The sequence below is a fragment of the Thalassophryne amazonica genome, chromosome 2 (genome assembly GCF_902500255.1).
Source record: "Thalassophryne amazonica chromosome 2, fThaAma1.1, whole genome shotgun sequence".
Taxonomy (NCBI): Eukaryota; Metazoa; Chordata; class Actinopteri; order Batrachoidiformes; family Batrachoididae; genus Thalassophryne; species Thalassophryne amazonica.
This window is the reverse complement of record NC_047104.1, coordinates 51,369,531-51,394,576: the sequence shown is the minus strand read 5'-3', so window position 1 is coordinate 51,394,576 and position 25,046 is coordinate 51,369,531. Positions and strand designations below refer to the sequence as shown.

At 45.7% G+C, this 25,046-nt stretch overlaps 1 protein-coding gene across 3 annotated transcripts; it reads right to left on the bottom strand.

Moving 5' to 3' along the window:
- Positions 1-415: 415 nt before the first annotated feature.
- Positions 416-24,084, bottom strand: nod2 (nucleotide-binding oligomerization domain containing 2). 3 transcript variants are annotated; one of them, XM_034186101.1, is made up of 11 exons: positions 23,898-24,084; positions 23,071-23,607; positions 19,732-19,858; positions 17,847-19,620; positions 17,664-17,747; positions 17,506-17,589; positions 17,329-17,412; positions 17,178-17,261; positions 10,961-11,044; positions 9,259-9,342; positions 416-619 (listed from the first exon to the last, which is right to left on the bottom strand). In XM_034186101.1, the coding sequence occupies exons 2-11, from the start codon at positions 23,536-23,538 to the stop codon at positions 547-549; spliced, it is 2,946 nt and encodes a 981-aa protein (XP_034041992.1). In that variant the 5' UTR covers positions 23,539-23,607; positions 23,898-24,084; the 3' UTR covers positions 416-546. The 3 variants fall into 3 exon arrangements, 2 of the variants coding, with proteins under 2 accessions (XP_034041992.1, XP_034042003.1); XR_004564751.1 differs by lacking the exon at positions 416-619 and having other exon boundaries at positions 9,262-9,342; positions 10,961-11,109; XM_034186112.1 differs by lacking the exons at positions 416-619; positions 9,259-9,342 and having other exon boundaries at positions 10,743-11,109.
- Positions 24,085-25,046: the final 962 nt, after the last annotated feature.

The following is a 25,046-nucleotide window of genomic DNA, read 5'->3' as shown; positions in this document are numbered from 1 at the left end:
TGTCACGACAAAACTTAAAATTTGTCCAGGTCTCCCTTGTAAAAGAGATGTCGATCTCAAAGGGACTAACCTGTTTAAATCAAGGTTAAATGTGAAATTCCTCATTAAGAAAGATTAATTCAGCTTTCTGGATGAGTGGTTTGCATGAACTCGGTGTTGGGTTTTGTTGTGGAAAGCAGCAGCTTAGGTGCCTTTGTTGGTGTGGAAAGGTTTACCAACTTTGACTTCTGAGTCCTGGGTCAAGACTCAGAATTAGGTTACTTCCCCAGCCAAGGGTGGTACCCATAGAAACCAATTAAAGTGAGCCATAGAATTATTATGAAAATGCTGGCTATCTGTGCTACGTAAGATGGACTCTGACTGCTATGTGTACCACGAAGAAAGGGTAGAAACTTTAAATTATATATTTTATAGTTTGCTCTTCTGAGTAGAAGCCTTGAAGAAATTATTGAGAACACTGGTTAGATTTCACATTTTAATATAAATTGTTAATTATAATGAAGCACTATTTAATGCAACTCCCATTGTAAGAGACTGAATACAAAGTCAGAAAACCAGTCTTGATTCACGTTGTTTCATTTCTTCTACCTCGTCCACACTGAGGTTATTGTTCCTCAACCTGCAACAGAAACATCATCAGTGATGCTGTGGACCTCCACATTTCTTCAGTGATTCTATAGCCAATACACTAAGATTACACTTACACAAACATACAACACATTTTTAAGACAACTTGTAGAAATACACATGGGTTTGAATGCATAATGCAAAAGATAAAAAAAATAATAATGCTGTGACCATATTATATTAGTCAGAGAAAGAACTGTTTAAGACTGTTAAAAGACTGTAAATACTGACCGTGGGCTGGGGACACAATCATTATAGTTATCATCGTTGAATGTGCTATTGCTACATGCTCAAAATACATTATATGTAAGATCAAAGACAGTGGTATAACTGTATTTGTATTTGTAATGTATTCATTGTCTTTCAGACATCATCACCGTGCTCATGAGCATGTTCAAGAAAGCCCACACATCCTAACACATTAGAAGTATGTCCACTTTGAGTGACAGGTCCTGTGTTGTGAAGGTCTGACTTTTTTTTTTCCTAGCATTTTATTACATATATCCAATATTGGAAGCGTCTTGGGAGTATGATCACCCAGTCTACATGTTTTGTGGACTTTGAAAAGGCATACAACTGGGTCCCCCAAGGTGTACTGTGTTGGGAAAGTGTAGGAACACGGACCCACAACAGGGGGCGCAAATGAACGGACAATGGAGTAAGTCAAATAACAAAGCTTTACTGTTGTGAAACTCGCACAACAAACACAACAGATTACAATTTCGGGAACAAGCCGAATTCCAATGGTGTCGTGTGGGCAGGCTCGAAGGTAGGAGACGTCTGTCCAAGTCGAACCGGAACCACTCGATTTCCACCGCCACCGAACCCCGGGAATACTGGAGCCGCCAAGTCCCGAACTCCCAGGTGACCACTGCCTCCGCTTGTCGGATCTGGTACTGCTGGCGAGGAACAAAAACAGTCAGAGGTGGGTGCGCTGCACCCAGCAACACGGACGGTGGTAACACCACCTCCTCCTCTCGTCAAGTAAACACTGAAGTGCAGGAGTGTGAGTACTTATCCAACACTGTCTTCTGCTGCTCTTCTCTCTCTCTGTATAAAGGCAAAAAGTATTCAAGGTTGATATAGTCGGCTGGATACGTTACCTCCTCGGTAGAAACGATATCTCGGCAATGAGGTGGAGATGCCGTCCTGCTGATATACCCCTCTGATGATTGCTGTCAGCTGTCTCAGGTGATGGGTGACAGCTGTCACCCTGGCTGCTCCTGTGAGGCGGCAGCGCCCTCTGGTGCCTGGAGCCCGCACTCCAGGCAGGGCGCCCTCTGGTGGTGGTGGGCCAGCAGTACCTCCTCTTCAGCGGCCCACACAACAGGACCCCCCCCCCTCAACGGGCGCCTCCTGGCGCTCGACCGGGCTTGTCTGGGTGGCGGCGATAGAAGTCGGCCAGGAGGGCCGGGTCCAGGATGAGCCTCCTCTTCACCCAGGAGCGTTCTTCCGGACCGTACCCCTCCCAGTCCACCAGATATTGAAAGCCCCGGCCCATCCGTCGGACATCCAAAAGCCGGCGCACAGTCCAAGCCGGCTCGCCATCGATGATCCGGGCAGGAGGTGGTGTCGGACCGGGTGTACATAGGGGTGAGGTGTGATGGGGCTTGATCTTCGACACGTGGAACACTGGATGGATCCGCAGTGAGGCCGGAAGCTGAAGCCTCACTGCGGCGGGATTGATGACCTTGAGGATCTTGAAAGGACCTATGTATCTATCTTGCAATTTTGGGGAGGCTACTTGTAGTGGGATGTCCTTGGTGGACAACCACACTTCCTGCCCGGGACGATACGTAGGGGCCGGGGTTCGCCGACGGTCTGCATGGGCCTTTGTCCTCATCCGGGCCTTCAGCAAAGCAGAGCGGGCGGCACGCCACACCCGACGGCACTTCCGTAGGTGGGCCTGGACCAAGGGCACACCGACCTCTCCCTCAACCACCGGAAACAACGGGGGCTGATACCCCAAACACACCTCAAAGGGGGAGAGGCCGGTGGCTGACGACACTTGGCTGTTGTGGGCGTACTCGATCCAGGCCAGATGGGTACTCCAGGCTGCTGGGTGCGCGGCTGTCACGCAGCGCAGGGTCTGCTCCATCTCTTGATTGGCCCGCTCTGCTTGCCCGTTGGTTTGGGGGTGGTATCCGGACGAGAGACTGACCGTGGCCCCCAGTTCCCGGCAGAAGCTCCTCCAGACATGCGAGGAGAACTGGGGACCGCGATCGGAGACGATGTCTGATGGAATCCCATGCAGCCAGACGACGTGGTGGACCAGGAGGTCTGCCGTCTCCTGGGCTGTTGGGAGCTTCGGGAGGGCCACGAAGTGGGCCGCCTTGGAGAATCGGTCCACTATCGTGAGGATGACGGTGTTTCCCTGGGACGGCAGGAGGCCCGTGACAAAATCCAGGCCGATGTGGGACCAGGGGCGATGAGGCACGGGCAGCGGCTGTAGCAGTCCCGGAGCCTTGCGATGGTCGGCCTTGCCCCTGGCGCAGGTGGTACAGGCCTGGATATAATCCCGGACGTCGGCCTCCAGGGACGCCCACCAGAAGCGCTGCCGGACAACTGCCACGGTTCTTCGCACCCCTGGATGACAGGAGAGCTTAGAGCCGTGACAGAAGTCCAGGACTGCAGCCCTAGCTTCTGGTGGGACGTAAAGTCTGTTCTTCGGTCCAGTCCCAGGGTCCGGGCTTCGTGCCAGGGCCTCCCGGACGGTTCTCTCTACGTCCCAGGTGAGGGTGGCCACGATAGTGGACTCCGGGATGATGGGTTCCGGTGGATCCGACAACTCCGTTTTGACTTCGTCTTCGTGTACCCGGGACAAGGCATCCGATCTCTGGTTCTTGGTCCCGGGCCGGTAGGTGATGCGGAAGTCAAAACGGCCGAAGAACAGTGACCAGCGGGCTTGCCTGGGATTCAGCCGCTTGGCGGTCCTGATATACTCCAGGTTCCGGTGGTCAGTGAAAACCGTGAATGGCACAGACGTTCCCTCCAACAGATGTCTCCACTCTTCAAGAGCCTCTTTCACCGCAAGGAGCTCTCAATTGCCGACGTCATAGTTCCGTTCGGCCGGGGTCAACCTGCGGGAAAAATAGGCACACAGACGAAGGACCTTATCGGTCTTCCCGCTCTGGGACAGCACAGCTCCTATCCCTGAGTCCGAGGCATCCACTTCAACCACTAACTGGCGACTAGGATCGGGCTGCACCAGAACGGGTGCAGACGAGAAGCGCCGTTTCAACTCCTTGAACGCGGCATCGCAACGATCCGACCAGGTGAAGGGGACTTTTGGTGAGGTCAGGGCTGTCAGGGGGCTAGCTACCTGACTGTAGCCCTTAATGAACCTCCTGTAGAAATTAGCAAAGCCGAGGAACTGTTGCAGCTTCCTACGGCTTGTGGGTTGGGGCCGGTCTCTCACCGCCGCAACCTTGGCCGGATCAGGAGCGACAGAGTTGGGGGAGATGATGAACCCCAGGAAGGACAAAGAGGTGCGGTGAAACTCACACTTCTCGCCCTTAACAAACAGCCGGTTCTCCAATAACCGCTGCAGGACCTGACGTACATGTCGAACATGGGTCTCAGGATCCGGAGAAAAGATGAGTATGTCGTCAAGATATACGAAGACGAATCGGTGCAGGAAATCCCGCAAGACATCATTAACTAATGCTTGGAACGTCGCGGGAGCGTTTGTAAGACCGAACGGCATGACCAGGTACTCAAAATGACCTAACGGGGTGTTAAATGCCGTCTTCCACTCGTCTCCCTTCCGGATCCGAACCAGGTGATACGCATTCCTAAGATCAAGCTTGGTGAATATGTTAGCTCCATGCAGGGGCGTGAACACCGAATCCAACAAGGGTAAGGGGTATCGGTTACGAACCGTGATTTCGTTCAGCCCCCTGTAATCGATGCATGGACGTAATCCGCCATCCTTTTTCCCCACAAAAAAGAAACCCGCACCCATCGGGGAGGTGGAATTCCGGATCAACCCGGCAGCCAAAGAGTCCCGGATGTAGGTCTCCATTGATTCGCGTTCAGGTCGTGAGAGGTTGTACAGCCTACTGGACGGGAACTCAACACCTGGAACCAAATCAATGGCACAATCATACGGGCGGTGCGGGGGAAGGGTGAGCACCAGATCCTTGCTAAACACACCTCCGCAAGGTCATGGTACAGCATCGGAACCGTCCCTAGATTGGGCGGGGCTCTGACCTCCTCCCTGGCCTGGGAACCGGGAGGAACCGAGGAACCTAAACATACCCGATGGCAGGTCTCGCTCCACTGAACCACTACCCCGGACGGCCAATCGATCCGGGGATTGTGTTTCAACATCCAAGGGTACCCTAAAATCACACGGGAGGTGGCCGGAGTCACAAAAAACTCGATCTCCTCCCGGTGATTCCCCGACACCACCAGAGTTACTGGTGGTGTCTTGTGAGTGATTGGAGGGAGTAGGGAGCCATCTAGCGCCCGTACCTGCACAGGCGAGGTAAGCGCCACCAGAGGGAACCCTATCTCCCTGGCCCATTTGCTGTCTAGCAAATTCCCTTCTGAGCCCGTGTCCACCAGTGCTGGGGCCTTCAGGGTTAAATCCTCATACAGGATGGTAACTGGGAGTCGTGTGGCGATGTGGGTGTGTCCCACGTGAATGTCTCGGCCCACCCCTAGCCCAGTTTCTAGGGGCGGGCGTTGGTGTTTAACCGCTCGGGGCAGTCTCTTAATTGATGCTCAATCGAGCCACAAACAAAACACGCCCCGTGGGCCAGCCTCCTTTGTGTAACCGGTGCCCTAAATGTTGCCCTACTCGTGTCCATAGCTTCGTCAGCAGGGGGGGCTGTAACCGCACGGAGCGCAGGGGCCGTGGAGCGTGGGAGGGCGGAACGCGGTCGGAACCGGAAGGGAGAGGGACGACGCGTGCCCGGCCACGCCCTTCGTCTCGTTCCCGATGGCGCTCTTCTAACCGATTGTCTAATCGTATGACAAGATCGATGAGCCCATCTAAATCCCGCGGTTCGTCCTTAGCCACCAGGTGCTCCTTGAGGACCAACGACAGTCCGTTTACAAAGGCGGCGCGGAGGGCAGTGCTATTCCAGCCGGACCTCGCAGCCACGATGCGGAAGTCGACTGCATAGGCAGCTGCGCTCCGGCGCCCCTGTCTCATTGACAGCAGCACGGCTGAAGCGGTCTCTCCTCTATTAGGGTGATCGAACACTGTTCTGAACTCCCTCACAAACCCATCATATGTCTGAAGGAGCCGTGAATTTTGCTCCCAGAGCGCTGTAGCCCAAGCGCGTGCCTCACCATGAAGCAGATTTATCACATAAGCTACTTTGCTAGCGTCGGTCGCGTACATGACGGGACGCTGTGCGAAGACGAGCGAACACTGCATAAGGAAATCCGCGCACGTCTCCACACAGCCTCCGTACGGCTCTGGGGGGCTTATGTATGCTTCAGGGGAAGGTGGGAGGGGTCGTTGAACGACCAGTGGAACGTCACTGTTACGCACAGGGTCGACGGGAGGGAGAGCCGCAGCGGCGCCCGGAGGGCGCGCTTCCACCTGCGCGGCGAGAGCCTCCACCCTGCGGTTCAGGAGGACGTTCTGCTCGGTCATCAAATCCAACCGAGTCGTGAAAGCGGTGAGGATCTGCTGCAACTCACCGATCACCCCTCCTGCGGACGCCTGTGCGCCCTGTTCTTCCATTGGCCGTTCAACAGCCGGTTGACGCCCCTCGGGATCCATGACGCTGGCCGAGATATCCTGTTGGGAAAGTGTAGGAACACGGACCCACAACAGGGGGCGCAATGAACGGACAATGGAGTAAGTCAAATAACAAAGCTTTACTGTTGTGAAACTCGCACAACAAACACAACAGATTACAATTTCGGGAACAAGCCGAATTCCAATGGTGTTGTGTGGGCAGGCTCGAAGGTAGGAGACGTCTGTCCAAGTCGAACCGGAACCACTCGATTTCCACCGCCACCGAACCCCGGGAATACTGGAGCCGCCAAGTCCCGAACTCCCAGGTGACCACTGCCTCCGCTTGTCGGATCTGGTACTGCTGGCGAGGAACAAAAACAGTCAGAGGTGGGTGCGCTGCACCCAGCAACACGGACGGTGGTAACACCACCTCCTCCTCTCGTCAAGTAAACACTGAAGTGCAGGAGTGTGAGTACTTATCCAACACTGTCTCCTGCTGCTCTTCTCTCTGTCTGTATAAAGGCAAAAAGTATTCAAGGTTGATATAGTCGGCTGGATACGTTACCTCCTCGGTAGAAACGATATCTCGGCAATGAGGTGGAGATGCTGTCCTGCTGATATACCCCTCTGATGATTGCTGTCAGCCGTCTCAGGTGATGGGTGACAGCTGTCACCCTGGCTGCTCCTGTGAGGCGGCAGCGCCCTCTGGTGCCTGGAGCCCGCACTCCAGGCAGGGCGCCCTCTGGTGGTGGTGGGCCAGCAGTACCTCCTCTTCAGCGGCCCACACAACATACTGTGTGGGATACTGTGGGAGTACATTGGGCCTGTTCCCTGTGCTGGACTACGCCAGGGCTGCCCCTTGTCACCAATCCTCTTTGTGATGTTCATGGATGGGATTTCAAGGTATAGTCAGAGACCAGAGAGTGTCTAGTTTGGTGACATCAGAGTTGCACCTCTGCTTTTTGCAGATGATGTGGTCCTGTTGGCTTCATCAGGCAGTGACCTCCGATGCGCACTCAGCAGGATTGCAGAGCCTACCTGTACACTGCACAGCGCAGTAACTATACCACACAGTGATGGACTGGGACAGGATGCTCTCCACCACACGTGTAGATGGAGACAAGAGCGGGGGGGGGGGGGGGGGGGGGCAAGTCCAGCATATTTCAGCTTCCTCAGGAAGTAAAGGCACTGATGGGCCTTTTCCAGGAAGCTGGCTGTGTTGTTGGACCAGGTGAGGTTGTCAGCAATGTGTAGACCCAAGTTTTTGAAGCTGGAGACCACCTGTACAGCTGTGCCTGTGATATAGAGGGGAGGGGGGAATGGTTACTCCTCCTGAAGTTCACGATCACTTCCTTCATCTTCATCACATTTCTGAAGAGATTGTTGGCCCTGCACCACACCTCCTGCTGGTACTGCCTCGTCATTGTGAAAGATTTGTCACACCATGGCCGTGTCATCTGCAAACCTGACAATATGACAGGTGGGATATTAGGCTGAGCAGTCAAAAGTCAGCAGAGTGGGGCTCTGGACAGAGGGGGCTCAGGCCACATCCCTGAGGGAAACCAGTGTTTAGGATGGTGGATGAAAGATGAGCGTTCATGGATCATCATTGACTGTGGGTTGTTGGTCAGAAAGTCCAGTACCCAGTGGCACAGTGATGGTCTAAGCACCAATAGTGCCATCTTGTTAACAAGGGTCTGTGGGAAGATCGTATTAAAGGCTGAACTGAAGTGCAAAAAGAGAAGCCTGACAATGTGTCCCTGCTCTCCAGGTGGGTGAGGGCCTGGTGGACAACTGCCAACACTGCATCAAATGTGCACCTATTTTTCCTGTAAGTATACCAGTGAAGGTCCATAGTGATACTGGTAGTGTCCTTTAAGATGGCCAACACCAGCCACTCAGTGCACCTCATGGCTATCGAGGTCAGCACCACAGGGCTATAACCATTCATGCATGTCACTGTGGAGGTCTTAGGTACAAGAATGATGGTGACCGTCTTGAAGCATGTTGGCACCATAGCATGGGAGAAGGAGATGTTTAAAACATCTGTCACACCCTGTGAGCTCATGAGCAGCATCTCTCAGATCCCACCCCGGGATGAAATGCGGTCTTGCTGCCTTTCATTAGGTTGTTTCTGGGCAGGGACCTCCTTACATCCCCAACACCCACACTGAGGGGCAGTTCACCTGGTGGAAGAATGAGTCTGGTGCAGGAGGTGGTGTTGGATGCCTCAAAGCGAGCATGAAATGTGTTCAAAGCATCAGGTAGAGAAGGGTCCACTGAGCACACAGCAGCTTTCTTTTTACAGTCCGTGATGGTCTTGATGCTCTTCCACATGATCCATGGATCATTAGTGGAAAAATGTCACCATATTTTGAGAGCATAGCTAGCTTTTGCTCTTTTAATTCCCGCATCCAGATTCCATCTTGCTGCTCTCAATGTTGATACATCCCCCAACCTAAATGCAAATCCAAGTCCAGACTACTGTACTGGTACTACTGTATGCTTTCTACCCTTTTAAATTCATTTTATTAGTAAACAGAACGGGTCACAACCTCAACTTTAAAGTCTGGGTCTGTTAGTGAAGCTTAGGGATAGTGGTCGGCGATCACCTTAGTATTTCTTCTGTTTTCCTGTTGCTTAATGCTGACAAATTATACCTTAAGTGTAGTTTTTCTGGCTAACCAATTCTGTTTTTGTTTTTCTCTCTGTCTGAGATGTCCAGTCCACCTGCATAGACTTTCATCAATTGTTGTGTTGTGCTGTGTTGTGTTCTGTATTGTACCACTGTTGCCTGTGTGCTTGCTCTAGGGGTTGGTAAGGTTAGACCTTACTTGTGTGAAGTGCCTTGAGGGCAACTTTATTGTTATTTGGCCCTATATAAACTAAATAGATTGAATAAATTCAATGTATGTTCAGAATGCAACACATACCACACAGACTTCACTTGAGTATTATGTTCCAGAGCTTCAATCAGACATTCCACCCCTGTTCTGGTTATGCAGTTTTCTGTCAACCTTTTAAGATGGAGAGAAATTATAAAATTATAATAATATCACAAGCAATGTAAGTCTGTGCTGAAATATCAGCACAAAATTACAACAAATCACAGATGAGCACCACCACCACACACACACACTTTATTCATTTTTGTTCATGACATATTTTTGGAAAAAAGGCTTTCTGAAGAACAAATCTAGTTTTTGAAAAAGAAAATGTATTTATTCGAAAAACAGGCTAGACTGTATAAAGCAGCAGTATAATCAGCAGTGGTGCAACAAACAATGCAAACTGGCAGACCAGACCCGGCGCCACGAGGGGGCGTTTGGGGTGATGCCCCCTGGATGTGAGAGTTATCAAAAAATAAAATAAAAAAGAAAGAAAAAGAAATACTGGAAAATATAGCAAAATATTAGTTATTCAATAATATCACGTATTTAACAAATAAACCAAATTAATTAACTAAAGTAATTAATTTTAAAACAACGGATATGGCATGTGTCTGTGTTCAAGTGATTTGATAGGTTGAGGGTTGCGCTTGTCAGTGCGGCAGAGGACAAGGATCCTGAGTCCAGCGATTATGGCAAGGTGGATGAACTAAAGCATGCTCGATTTATTCAAGCAGTGTCAGAGCTGGAGTTCCTGGGATTCGTCAAGTCCACCAAGCAAAAGGCAGATCATGCAGCACGACACACTTGGGGAGGGTGTTAATGCTGCGTTTACACATAATGACAACAAGTCACGAATGCCACGAAGTACACATTCTTGGCCGCTGATCACGAATGTGATGATTCGGGGCAGAGGCGTCAGGTGTCTTCAGGAACTGCTGCAACCTGTTACCACACGTTACGATTAATGGCACGTGTTGCTGGAGAATTATCAGGAACCATTACGCACGGTCAAGAATAGTGTTCCGTGTTGTTGCGCACTATTGCACGTAACAGCGCATCGTTAAGTTCTGTCACGTTGTGAACGAGGTGAATTGTCTCCACACACACCCATATTCATCCAACCGAATTCAGATCGCTCCAGTTTTCAGAAGAACTTTGTGACTGCATGCGTAGTTGGGCTCTGTGCCGTGGAGTGGCGCACATGCCCAATTGCGCTGTGTTTGTGCTTGTGATGGAGGGCTGTATGTGGGGTTAATCTACTGTCTCCTGTCGTTTCTCAGATCAGTTGTTGGTTTGGTTTTGTGGTATGCAGGAGATCACTTGACCGAGGGTCTATATACGTTCAAATAATAATTAAAAAAATACTGTCATCACTCTTTACTCTTACTCACTCAGTCTCTTACAACGGTGTAGCTCAAATACATGAGCTTTCCAGGAGCGCACCCAATTCATTATGCATGCTCAGAGGCACGTCCCCTCCGATGCGCACTTTTTTTTTGGAGGAGGGGGAGCACCCCGCCCCCTGTGATAAACTCATCGCCCCCTTAATATTTTTTTTTCTGGCGCCGGGCTTGTGGCAGACCATGGCTCCTCAGATCATCATGCCAGTCAGTCAGTCAGTCAATTCTGCATAGGCAGAACTTTTGTACGTTTACAGCCTTCAATGTGATTCCTAGAAGGCATCAAACAGTTGAATCATTGTTATTGTTTTTGTTTGTTTGTGTATATCTGCTGCAATACTTACCAAAGCTCTTCCAGACTTGTGCTCTTCTTGATCATATTGGCTAGGGCACAAGCTCCTGTGCTTCCTACGCCATTACCAACCAGACTGTCAGTGCATAAAACATCAACATCAGATTCTTCTGCCACAAGATGTACATGTGTGATAACTTCCTGAAACATATTGTCAGTTGATATACACTCACCACTTCATTCAGATGGAACCACTTTTATATGAAACTGCCTCAATTCATTCTTTTGTGACATAGAGCCTACATGCACTGTGATAAATTGGCGGTGGCTCCATGGTATTTATTTCTTAATATTTTTATTTATGTCATATGAATAGGATGAATATTGAATGGAAAATACTATTTCATTTAATTTATTTGTGTTTATCTTGATCATCATCTGATCATGGTGTGCTCAACCTTTATAAGAACCTCTGTATTTCTGCTTCAATATATTATTTTATTTTATTTATTTATTTTTGGTCTGTCTGTCTAGGTTATACAGACAAAAATAAAAATTTGGAGGTTTCTATGGTTTATCATCGACCCTCCATGAAATCAAGCAACACAAGACTTAAGCTGAGGGCTGCAAATGAAACTAGAAGCACTCGGAGAGCACAAACCTCCGCCAAGGCCATAGGGTCACTGATGTCACATGGAATACCCTTTGGCAAAGAGACTTATTCCACATAATTTCACACATCTACTGTCATGTTTCAGATTCAATGGTTAACCCTCTGGGGTCCGAGGGCATTTTTTTGGACAGTTCACTCGCCTGGCATAAATGTTTTATTATTGCTGTTAACAGCTCTCCCTGAATCCCACAATCAAGTTTTATGTCTCTTTTTTCAGGACAACTCGTACTTTTAAATATATATGCTATAGTTGTGTTTTATAAGTGTAATAAAGGTTTACAATCAGAAATAAGAAAGGAAAAAGTAAAGCAGCAAATAATTTTCCATACACATTTATTCAAAACACACAGCAAACTATAATAAACTAGTAACACAGCACTCCTAAAAACAATCTTTCGTGTGTCACGTGAGGTGAATCTGCCCTACGACTGGATTTTGGAAAACCATGTGACAGTGAACCAATTCCGATTGGACACTCACGTTGCTCACGTCATCACACAGGTTCTATGAGAAGTACAACTATGGTGGACGGTGGCTCAAAGGTCCGTGGAGTTAACTTTTCAGTAAAGAAAAAGTACGTTTCTATCTCATATCATTAAAAAGTTATTTATAATTTAGTAAAGTTTGGTCTCAGTCATCATATACGACGGCGTCTGCCTCAGAGGGTTAAACCCTTAGATCTTCAGCTATTCAGATTACATTACATGACAGATTACACTAGATGACAGATATATGCCCTCGTCTAACTCGGGCGAATAGCTGTCATTTTGGGTGACTGGGCATGGACTTCGGGCCTCTGAAAATACATACCGCCCTCCAAAAGCATGTTATTGTATTAATACCATAGCATTTCAAAAATATAAGGCAATGCTAAAATACCCTCGGCTGTATGAGTACTGTGTTCTTTATAAGTTGCAGTTGTTTAATTAATTATGAAGATCCTATCGTCTTACGTACAATTTGTACATGTTCAATAAAGCCCCCCTATCAATCAATCAATCAATCAATCAAAAACAATATTTACATTTTAACAACATCTGCAGGAGGCTTTGCATGTGCGTATACATGAGCTTTTGACGAGCAGAAGTTGTGCAAATCAAGGAATATTTGTAGGACTCCTTATGTGCATTTGCAGGTATTAATGAGACAAATTTAACTCTATAGAAAGTTAGCTTTGAGTTAGCGAAAGTTAGCGTGCATGCTAGCGTCTGCTATTTTGCTCCAGAGGTGGTATTAGGTTCCAAAAACAGTGTTTTCAGTTTTAGAAGTGTTTATTTCTCACTAGCTTTTACATAATAAATGACAAAGAGGTTATATTAACACACAAACAAAATGGAGGTTTGCAGATAGCTAAACCAGCCTGTGACATCATCGCGCTAATGCCGGCGAAATGTCTTCTAAACTTCACTCATCCTGACACTCATGACACTTCAGAGGTGTCATGAGTGTCAGGATCTCAGAGCAGCTGAGCACAGATGATACGAGGCACAATGCAGACTCTCAAACAGGGAGTAGGATATTAAAGACTTCATAATAAATGCAGGCAGTGGTCTGTTACACAAAGAAGCAGTCAGCGAGGTGAAGGTACAGGCAGGCTAAAGGCAATGGCGTAGTCAAAAATAACCAGGCTATGGTCGAGAGCACAGCAAACAGTAGTAAGTGGGCAGAGACAAAAACGAGGTCCAGGAAACAAGCACGGTCAGTCACGCCGAGGCAATAAAGTACCAAAACAAGCAACACAGATCAAGAGCGGAAGAGCTGGAATGAAGATATTAGAATCAACGAACTAGCAAATGCAAACAGAACTCACAGGGCTTAAATGCATGGTGAATAATTAGGCAGTGATGGAAAACAGGTGTGGTGAGCTGGCAGGAAGAGGGCGTGGACAACCAAAGATAAGAGACAAGGCAAGAGAGTGAAGTGACAAGTGGGCAAGCAGAAGACAAACATAACAGGGCATGGCCAACTGGAATAAGGAAGTGCTGGTGAAGGGCAAGAGAGTGTATTGATTTGAGGGTGTGACAGTGATACAAACGAAACTGGGTGTGAAACATGAGGAACAAAGATGAGGAGGAACTGACAAGGGAGTGCAGTGACATAAACAGAATCCATAAACTAATAATACTAAAATATCCAGACCGAGACAAACAAAAAACTCTAGACAAAAAGAAATCTTAACATGAACAGAATAACAACAGGTGACAAATGGCTAAGACTGAAAAGAAGGTAACAGGTAAATCAAAAGCTACAACTAGGACAGAACCGATGAGTGGAAAAAGTATAAAACACAAGATAATTAAACTAACACTTCAGTGGTAAACCTGCCAAATAAAAACTGTGGCCAAAGCAATCATGAACAAAATCAAAGACAGTGGGTTAAAGACGAATAAAACAAGAATGGTACTAAACATGTGGCTGATGTGTGAGGAACAGAAACAAGCTGTGAAAAAAGCAAAATAAACAGATGATCAAAAACCAAGTAAAATATATCAACAGAAAGGCTGATGGAAAATAAGGTCAAGACCTAAGCTGGAGCAAACCCTGACAATGAGGTTCCAAAAACAGCGTTTTCCATTTTAGAAGTGTTTATTTCTTGCTAGCTTTTACATAATATATGAGAAACATGTTATATAAACACATAAATGAAGCGATTTTAGACAAATATCACAGCACAGATCTACTCTGATTGGCTGTCACCCCCCACCACTAAAAAAAAGAAAAGAAAAAATGGAACAGGTTACAGAATGTGACTTTTTAACCTCTTAAAATAGGTCAAGGTTAGCCATCTTTGAACTTGTTCAAGGTCTGTGTCCCAAGAATGTTCCCTGTCAATTTGAAGACTTTGGCAATAATAGGGCTGGACATCCCTTACCAAAAAGTAGTATATGCAAGCATGTTTCAAGTATACGAGATCTCTTAGATAATAAACCGACCCTTTTATTTTTTTTTTAACTATATGGATTTGAATGACGTGCGATTACACCAATCATGCTTGAACCCTCGTGCGCATGCGTGAGTTTTTTCACGCGTGTCGGTGACGTCATTTCCCTGTGGGCAGGCCTTGAGTGAGATGTGGTCCCGCCCTCTCGGCTGAATTCCTTTGTTTCACACGCTGCTCGAGACGGCGCGCGTTGCTTTATCAAAATTTTTTCTGGACCTGTGAGGAATATCCGAGTGGACACTATTCGAGAAATTAAGCTGGTTTTCTGTGAAAAGTTTAACGGCTGATGAGAGATTATGGGGTGTTTCTGTCGGTGTAAGGACTTCCCACGGAGCGGGACGTCGCGCAGCGCTCCCAGGCGACGTTGTCTGGCTGTTTCGAGCTGAAATCATCCTAATTTAAGGTTTCTGTTGACCCAGGACGTCGTGAGAGAACAGAGAAGATTCAGAAGAGGCCGGCATGAGGAGTTTATGTGGACATTCCACTGTTAAAGGTCATTTTGTAATGAAAGAACGTGCGCGCAAATTCGCCGAGTCGTTTCCGTGACGACGACGCAAATCTGTGTGCGCCGCGACCAGAAAAACACCTCCGTGTTGAAGACCATTTGTAAAATTCAGACGGCTTTTGATGGCTTTCAACAAGTGAGTAACTGAGAAATTGTTTAACAGCTTGGGCATGTTCCAACTTGCCTGTTAAGATTTCCAACCGGAGGTGTTTTTCCTGCCGCGACCCCCCGCGGTCGGGTCCAGCCCGACATGCGACTCTGCCCGCACGTTCTTTCATTACAAAATGACCGTTAACAATGGAATGTCCGAATAAACTCCTCATGCCGACTTCTTCTGAAAGTTCTCTGTTCTCTGACGACTTACTGCGTCAACAGAGCCTGAAATGTGGAAGTTTTCAACTTGAACGGCGAGACGCTGCCGCCTCGAAGCGCAGATCGCCGTCAGGCGCCGTGGACCGTCCTTAAAGCGACACTACCAGACCAAAATCTCTCATCAGCCGTTAAAATTTTTACCGAAAACCAGCTGAATTTATTGAATGGTGTCCACTCAGTTGTGCCTTACAGTTTTGAAAAAATTTTTATCAAACAAAGCAACAGTCTCTGAGCCATTCCTAAACAATGAAAAAAATCGACGAGCGTGTGGACGACTCCTCACTCAAAGACTGCCCACTGGCGAATGACGTAACCGACAGGCGTGAAAAAACTCTCGCATGCCCACGAGGGTTCAAGCATGTCTGATGTAATCACACGTGATTCAAATCCATATGGTTTTTGAAAAAATAATAAGGTCGGATACTTTTCTAATAGACCTCGTACTTCTAGTTTACTTTTTATATACTTACCAGTACTATTTTTTGGTAAGGGATATGCTGAGCACAGACAGGCAGACAGACAGACAGATGGACGGACAGACGCAAAGCCTTCGCACTAAAAACACTCATTTCCAAGCCATACTAGTGGGCAGACAGTTACATTAAAGATCTGCCTTTCATTATCGCCTGCCTTTGGCAAGTTGTTAAAAGAGCATGAGCGTCCATACAAAGTAAAGCTAACCTCCAGAGAAACACCCTGTTCAGTGATAATTATAAAAGTCAGTGGTTAGCAGTAGCTTCAGCCAAATGTTTTAGTAGGTTATCATTTTAGCATTAATTCTTGAAGTTGGCGCCACGTCACCTCGGGAAAGTGGTCAATCCGAAGGCGAGAATTCATGCTTCCGTGACTGGCCGTTTGGTGACAACACGCTCGGTCTATATGCTGTTCTACTGAAATCAGACGTTTTTTATTGTTTCTAACTTACTTTAACAGCTCTCACTGCCTGGAACCATGTGATTTATACACCAAGCGGACCTGAAATGAACCACTGTACATTAAATTGACTTTATTGATGAATCAGGCCCCTTTTAAAAGTGACCAAATTGCATGTATTTGTATTGAGCTCAATGATGTTTTTAGCGACAAAACCCGCCTCTTGAGGTTAAATGCCCGGATGACCGACCTTGAGAATACAGTTAGCTTTTCAGTCAGGGGATAAGCGGTTATCAAAGCTGACGGTTATGTTAGCTGTGCCCACCACTACATGTGGCCATTCTTCTTTGACCACAGCCGCCAACAATTCATGAACAATCTAATCTAAATAAAAAATAATACAGAATTTCCTCCATGTGTTTTTAAGGACTTTAATGAGTATTTAAAGTAAGGTTTGGTGTATGACACTCTTGAGATTATTCACAAAAATTCCAGTTTGTTATGATGATCAATAGTTCTCATCCCATTATAGTGTGTGAGATGCACAAAGCCCTAAGATATTAAAAAAATCAGATGGTCTTGATCAGTTGGAGCCTTATTTTTTAAGCTAGCAGCTAATTTTATCACATCACCTCTGACCTATCTTTTACATTTCTCTCTGAGCACATGAAATTCCCCTTGCATAAAAATCTGCTTGTAGTTCCCCTTTCAACGGTGCTAACCCAACTGTCCTAAACACTTATAGGCTCATCTCAAAATTGTTTGTCTCGGTAGATCATGGCAGAATTCATTTGGCATGCCTAATGAAGTGAACATAAGTGCATACATATGAACAGTATTATCTGTTGTGGGAGCTCACACAGGGGTAATGTTTACATTGCAGTAAATAGGAAGAAAAGTATTACCTTAGCCACACCAGGGTGTTGCTGTTTTCAAGTGCACTGGCAAGAGCTTCTGCTCCTGCATCACCTATTTTATTGCCCCAAAGCCTGCGCATAAAAGCAAAGTTTAATACATCGCAGTACATGGAAATTCACTCACACACAATAACTTTACCCTAAATACTGCAGTGAACGATTGAATTTCAGTCCCTCCGCCAGCCGACACGCTCCTTCTGCTGTTATATTATTGTTGCCAATCCTGAAAAAAACAAAAATATCTCATTTGGCTTCTTTCATTATTTGGATACCACATTAGTGTTACAGCTGAGTGGTGCTGGAAATATATGCCAACCGTAGAGAGCAGAAATTCTGCTTGGTCTTCAGTAAATGAGAAAGGTGATGTGTGCAGGCATCGGTTAACTTGTTATTGAAGAGCCTAAAGAGAAGCAAAGTGAAGAGGCATAAGTAGTACTTGATTGCAATAATGTCTGTCATGTTGACAATACTTACGCAATTTTCTGGAGGTTTTCACAGTGAATAACCTTAGAAATCAGTTTGCAGATCCCCTCATCTGTAATGCTATTATTTCGGAGACTGATGAAGCACAAATTTGTACATAATGAGCCTTTTCCTCTGAAAATGTGGTTAGTTCATGTGCAAATTAATAAAGAGCAATTTAAGTGTTTTACTTACTACAGAGCATGACATTTTTGCATGCAGGGAAGAAGCTGCTCTACACCAACATCTCCTATAGAGTTGTAGTCCAGTTGCAGGCCTATAGGGTTGCTTAAATGTTGGAGCACGTAGGCTAAAGCAGTGCATTCTACAGGACCAATGTTACAGTAGGTCAGTTTCAAGTGGTCTACCTGCAGCTTTTGCATTGCATCTTTGGCAAGCTCGCTCTCTTGTAATTCGTAGATGCATTTGATAAGCCAGACAAAACTTGGCATTGCGTGCATGCTCTTCTTCTCTCCTGGTACAGGCTGAGGAATAGACTTAAAGTGTTTCTGCATGCCTTTGGACAAGCATTTCATAACTTGCCTGACCTTCTTGTCAAATGTCACACTGGAGCAGCAGTGAAGTTGTAGATTTTGATGCTGCTGGGACAGGAGTCCAGACACAAAAGTAGCTGTGATTTGCAGATTTAGTCTTTCTGTCATTTTGGTCTCCTTCTCTAAAACTTGTTGATTGTCAGAGGAGGGTAAACACTTGAAGCAGGCAGTGCGCCGGCCTGACTCCTTCACTTCCTGTGATTGAAAGAGCTTAGGGATAGTCCAACGGTCTGTGTCGTTTGACAAAACAATATATAGGGCAGCAAAGAAACATTGCACAGTCACGTGAAGGAATTCATACCGTCTGCTAAAGGCAGATGACATGTCTTTGGTATGTATGAGAAACCCTATAGCAATATCCTTCATGGTCACACCACATGTCTCCAGGTCCTCATTGGAAAATATATAGCAGGAGGTGCTTATCCCCCCAAAAGCAAGTTGCCCCAAATGTAAGATTGTTTTTAAGTTTTTCTGTAGCCAACTTTCTGTAGCAGTGCTCTTCGGGGAGTCTTGATGCTGGAAAAAGTGCTGTAAGATCATGAGGTAAACATCTGTGATGGTTTGTGGGCTGCCACCTCCACAGCCTAGAAGCTCTTTATGGCACTGCGAGACAATCCAGCAGAGGACTGGAGTGTGACACAATCCAAGTAAAGCAGTATTTGTCTGTAGGGACTCTAAAACCTTACCAGCTACCACAGAGTCGCTGTGGTGTTTCCTCACAAAACATTCTATCCCACTGGGGGAAAAGCCCTTCAGGAGGATCTCTTTGCGAAAATGTTTCTTCAACACAGGTCCCACTGCTTCTGGGCGACTTGTCACCACTTTCCTTACTCCCTTCAGTAAGGAACCCTGGAGTAAGTTGAACAATATTACAGAAACAGGGGCACGTTCAGTCGGGCAGCAAAGATGGAGCTCATCTGAAAAACTCTGCTTGAGCTCGTCCAGGCCATCAAAGGTACAGAGGATGAGATCTGGGTGGTCCTGGATGACTTGGAAAATGTTTTCTTGTTCCCTGTCTGGCCAGCAGCAGTGATGAAAGAGCAGCTCATGTACAGACAGTTCCCTCTGCTCTGAGTTCAGTCGTCGACAGCTGAATGGGAAGAGAAGGAGAATGTCCTGGAGGGCAGCTCCTCGTGACCAAAGCCAGTGCAGCCGTTGGAGTAGAGTGCTCTTTCCGCTGCCTGCTTCTCCAGATACTAGAACAGTGTCGGCCTCCTCATTCACTGTACCCAGGCTACCAACAATGTCCTCTATGTCCAAAGGGCTATGAACACCAACAGAATCATGAGCTAGCTCCAGCTGGCTTTCAGTGTAGATGTCATCCAGAGGCATGTGGCTCATCCCTCCATAACTGCTGAGGAAACACGACTGGGCCGACACGGTACTACTAAGCTTCTTCTGATACCTTAAGAACTCTATGACAGAAAATAGTTACAATTTTTGAAATCACAACAATAATTCTTAAAACAATAATCATTTAAAAGGCTTTAGTTTTGGCATTTACTATTACTGTGGTAATGAAATACCTTGGGGAGGAGTCCATTTCTCCTGGTTGTGTGTGTATCCACACGCATGTCTTTGTTGAAGGTATTGGAGCAGAACCTTCGTTGCTGCCTCTCCTTTTGATCTCACTTGGTCAATCAAACATCTTGCCTAATTGACAGGAGTCACATGTCCATTATTTGTTACATCTCACGCCCAGTACTGTACTTATAGTATCACAAGTTCAATGTTTCACCTTTCAGTTGTTCTCATAAAAAGAGTTATATTGCACAAAGATTTGATATACTTTTAGTAGTTAGATATGTCTGGGTTCCGTGTTAAAGGACAAATAAACTTTTTATAATCTTGTTATACCCACTGCAAACAGAAACTGGTGGAGGTTGACTATTAGAAGCCCAATTCCTTATAAACCATTTGGTGGATTTCATTCAAACCTCACACGGTGGTAGCACACCTTGCATCTCAGGTTGTGGAGAAAATTTGTTCCCCTGTTTGAAACTAAAATCTACAACCCCATTTGCAAAAGTGAACGGCATCAGAAGGCTGATGCATATGCACACTACACACAATAAAAATGTACAAGTAAATATATATGTCTGTAATGGTGTTTTGACTACGTGTGGCTTCATGATGAAGTGATTCATACCAGTCAATTACAAATATTTTGCTGATCAACATATGTTTTAGATCTTCCATCAAGGCTTCTTGGTTGTTGAGATATACCTTTTTTTTCTCATGTTTTCTGTGACTTGCTGTCTTTGACCAAACTACTCCAAATCACATCTAGATATCTATCCAAGTAATATTCCCACCATGTTTGAAGGAAATCTGTTTAGCTGTTTCTGAGTTATCTTGTCCCAACACATACAATGCACAGTGTAAAAACTGGGACACTGGAAAATGTAAAGAAAACACAATGTGATGATCTACAAATCCTACAACCCGCTATTTAACTGAAATTGTACAAAGAACAGATGAAATGAAACATTTGATTGTTTTTAAATACACTCAACAAAAATATAAACGCAACACTTTGGTTTTGCTCCCATTTTGTATGAGATGAACTCAAAGATCTAAACTTTTTCCACATACACAATATCACCATTTCCCTCAAATATTGTTCACAAACCAGTCTAAATCTGTGATAGTGAGCACTTCTCCTTTGCTGAGATAATCCATCCCACCTCACAGGTGTGCCATATCAAGATGCTGATTAGACACCATGATTAGTGCACAGGTGTGCCTTAGACTGTCCACAATAAAAGGCCACTCTGAAAGATGCAGTTTTGTTTTATTGGGGGGGGGATACCAGTCAGTATCTGGTGTGACCACCATTTGCCTCATGCAGTGCAACACATCTCCTTCGCATAGAGTTGATCAGGTTGTCAATTGTGGCCTGTGGAATGTTGGTCCACTCCTCTTCAATGGCTGTGTGAAGTTGCTGGATATTGGCAGGAACTGGTACATGCTGTCGTATACGCCGGCCCAGAGCATCTCAAACATGCTCAATGGGTGACATGTCCGGTGAGTATGCCGGCCATGCAAGAACTGGGACATTTTCAGCTTCCAAGAATTGTGTACAGATCCTTGCAACATGGGGCCGTGCATTATCCTGCTGCAACATGAGGTGATGTTCTTAGATGTATGGCACAACAATGGGCCTCAGGATCTCGTCACGGTATCTCTGTGCATTCAAAATGCCATCAATAAAACGCACCTGTGTTCTTCGTCCATAACAGACGCCTGCCCATACCATAACCCCACCGCCACCATGGGCCACTCGATCCACAACATTGACATCACAAAACCACTCACCCACACGACGCCACACACGCTGTCTGCCATCTGCCCTGGACAGTGTGAACCGGGATTCATCCGTGAAGAGAACACCTCTCCAACGTGCCAAATGCCAGTGAATGTGAGCATTTGCCCAGTCAAGTTGGTTACGTCGACGAACTGGAGTCAGGTCGAGACCCCGATGAGGACAACGAGCATGCAGATGAGCTTCCCTGAGACGGTTTCTGACAGTTTGTGCAGAAATTCTTTGGTTATGCAAACCGATTGTTTCAGCAGCTGTCCGAGTGGCTGGTCTCAGACGATCTTGGAGGTGAACATGCTGGATGTGGAGGTCCTGGGCTGGTGTGGTTACACGTGGTCTGCGGTTGTGAGGCTGGTTGGATGTACTGCCAAATTCTCTGAAACGCCTTTGGAGACAGCTTATGGTAGAGAAATGAACATTCAATATATGGTGTATGGTACTGTGTGGAGGAGGCAGTTCTCAAAACCTGAGTGACTGTGCAAGATAAAGATGAGTGAAGGAAGCCACCAAGACACCCATGACAACTCTGAATGAGTTAGTGGCTGAGTACCTGGGGATAGTGCAACCTTTGCCAGTTGCAGTTTCATGATATGGTGGAACTCAAATCTAGGCCTGATTATTTTCCCATACATGAAACTGAAATTTCATGTATTCTTTTTTTTGTTTTTAGGGAATTCTTCTCTTCCACTTCAACAAGAAGCTGTACACGAGGTGATGCAAGATAGAAAAGTTGTACTGTACACAGTTCCTCTAATCACAGCCACAGACGCCTCCATCACCATCAGAGTTGTAATTGATGTGCCGGCAGTCTTCTTCTTGCACAGTCACTCAGTTTTTATTTAAAAGCGACCTTCTCCTGATCGATGTACCATACCATTTAATACTGTTTGCATTTCTTAATGAAGAAGTTGAGCTATCATTGAGTAGACCTGGTTTGGATTCCAGTCACATTACTTGCCTCTGTCCTAGGACAAAACACATCTACATCATCTTAGTCCACCCAGCTGTAAACAGGTACCTGGCTGGGGAAGTAACCTGCATCAAACAGGCGTCCCTTCTACGGGGAGTCGTAGACTGTCATTTGTTCCACATGATGGATTCTGGGGATAAACTCCTTCACCAGTGGGCCTCAGAGCCTATATTGGAGTTATGCTCTTCAATCCAGAATGTGAATGAAGTCCAAAGCATATTCAGTGACTTGGAAGTGTTTGTGGATCCAACTTTTGGCTTGTCTAATAAAAAGTGGCTGTAAAAGTCATGATTTGTATTAAATTGTGCTAAATTTAATTTTTCTAATTAGTTATGGGCTCTGAAAATGGGGGTCCAATGGCTTTTGTTGAACATTAAATTACATTAAATCTAGAAGCTGACACGGCCAAACATATCTTAAATGTTTCATTTCTACTCCATTATGGTGGTGTGCACAGGCAAGATTCCAAAAACTGTGTCACTATCCAATTACTTATTAACCTAACCGTAGCTGTGGTGATGACAGACATTTCCTGTCTAGTGAGTTGGTAAACCACATTACAGTGACATTCACCTTCTGGGAGGGTGTGTATATTGGCAGTTGCACCTCATTCCATTCTGTCGAGGTGAAGTGTCCTGAATCAACCAGAGTTTTCAGAGCACCTTCAATGCAGCCTTGGAGCTCATTCACCAGTCCTGGTCTTTGAGTTAGAAGTGCGCAAGTCACAGTTTTATGTGATACTCCTCTTTCTTCTTCAGAGAAGATGTCAGCACCCTGGTCTCCAGGGATGACCTGTTTGACAGCAGTCAGGAACACGCCACAGGTGTCTGCACCCTTTGTCTGTATCAGGTCGAGCAGCTGTCTGGCATTGGTGTACAGCGTCCTACCCTGTACTTGTATGCTCTGGTATTCCTCCCATGCAAGCACACCTTGGGCCAGCAGTATGTCCAGGATTCTTTCCAGATGCTCGGCTGAGCCGCTGCTAGACAAAGCATGCACTATCTCTGTTCGTTTTTTCAGGACGAGCTCCGGGGTAAACATACTTTATCTCTGCCAGCTTCCATACTCGGAAACATCAGGAACAAATTATGCGGCTTCTCGTATCTCCACCTGTGGCAGTGAGAATGAATTGTAACAGCCAATAACATAATAACTACTGATAATGTAGTAGCTGCTAATAAAGTAATAATTTTCCATTCTTAATGTCATAAAAGCCAATTATGTAAAATTTATCAACCCAACAATGTAATGAATGTTTGCCCATAATATAATGTTATTACATTATTGGCTATAAAAATATAATAACAGGAGCTGATAATGCAATAATGTGCTTATATAACTTATTGGCAGTAAGGGTTCAGGCTAGCCAACCAAATAACTACATTTAAAGTTAAACTTACGGTGTGGTCTCAACGTTACATAGTTGTCTTGCCTACTGGTGTCAGTCACAAACGCTGCATTACTTTGGCTCCTTCCTCATTCCACAGCTGAAAGAGAATCTCGCTCTGCTGTCAAACTGGTTCTGGTGAGAACCAAACCGAAGTCTGCGAGCAAAAAGAGTGGCACCTCCACAAGTACACACACAACCACGACTGACCGAAACAGTAGTTGATATATGTGCACACCACCCCACAGAAGTGAATTCGCTTCCCTGTTTAACGGTTTATATAGAACAGAGTCACCAAAACTCAAATGTTCAGCAGGAAGTTAAATAAACAGAAAGTGGCCACATCCGCATGTTCATGCTGTTCACGTGTCTCAGGTTGCCAAGGTGCTTTTAAAAGTCAACCAAAAAGAACCAGTTTTTTTGTTATTGCTGCTTTTTGTTCTTTTGTGATTAAAGGCACCTAAATGATATTTTGAACATAATACAACACACAGGGCAGCACTGATCCATGTTGAAATCTGACTTGAATCAATGGAGAAAATGTGCTGATTTGAAAATTGGATCCACTTAGAAATCCTAACATTGGTTCAACATAGATATTAAATAGAATATTCAACTTATTAAAATAACTGTCAAAATCAATAAGTAACATCTGCTGCTTTGTGTAAATAAATACATACACTTCCTATAGGTTTCTAACAGAAATTAAAAATAGATCAAAATACACCTAATCACATTTTGACATCGTATCAATGTTACATTCTGATGTTGTCACAACATCATGAGAGTGACGTTGGATCAACATTCATATCATGCTGATTGATGTAAAATGTTGTTAGGTGTATTTTGAGCTTTTAAATTTCTGTTACAAACCCATAGGAAATTATTTACACAAAGCAACCAACATTACTTCTTGATTTTGGCATTTTATTATATTAAGTTGAATAAGAACAACATTGATACAATATTGTTGGGCCCGCTGACAAGAAACTATTTATTGATGTATAGATTTAATGTCTTAATGACATCTTGCAGCGATAATAATGCAACACTTCATTTGTGTGTTTGAGTTTTTTGTACCATGCAGCTGCATGTGGATGCTTAGTGCATGAGCCTTGCCCTGTATATCTGTTACCCCTCGACACCGATATAAAGAGCTAGT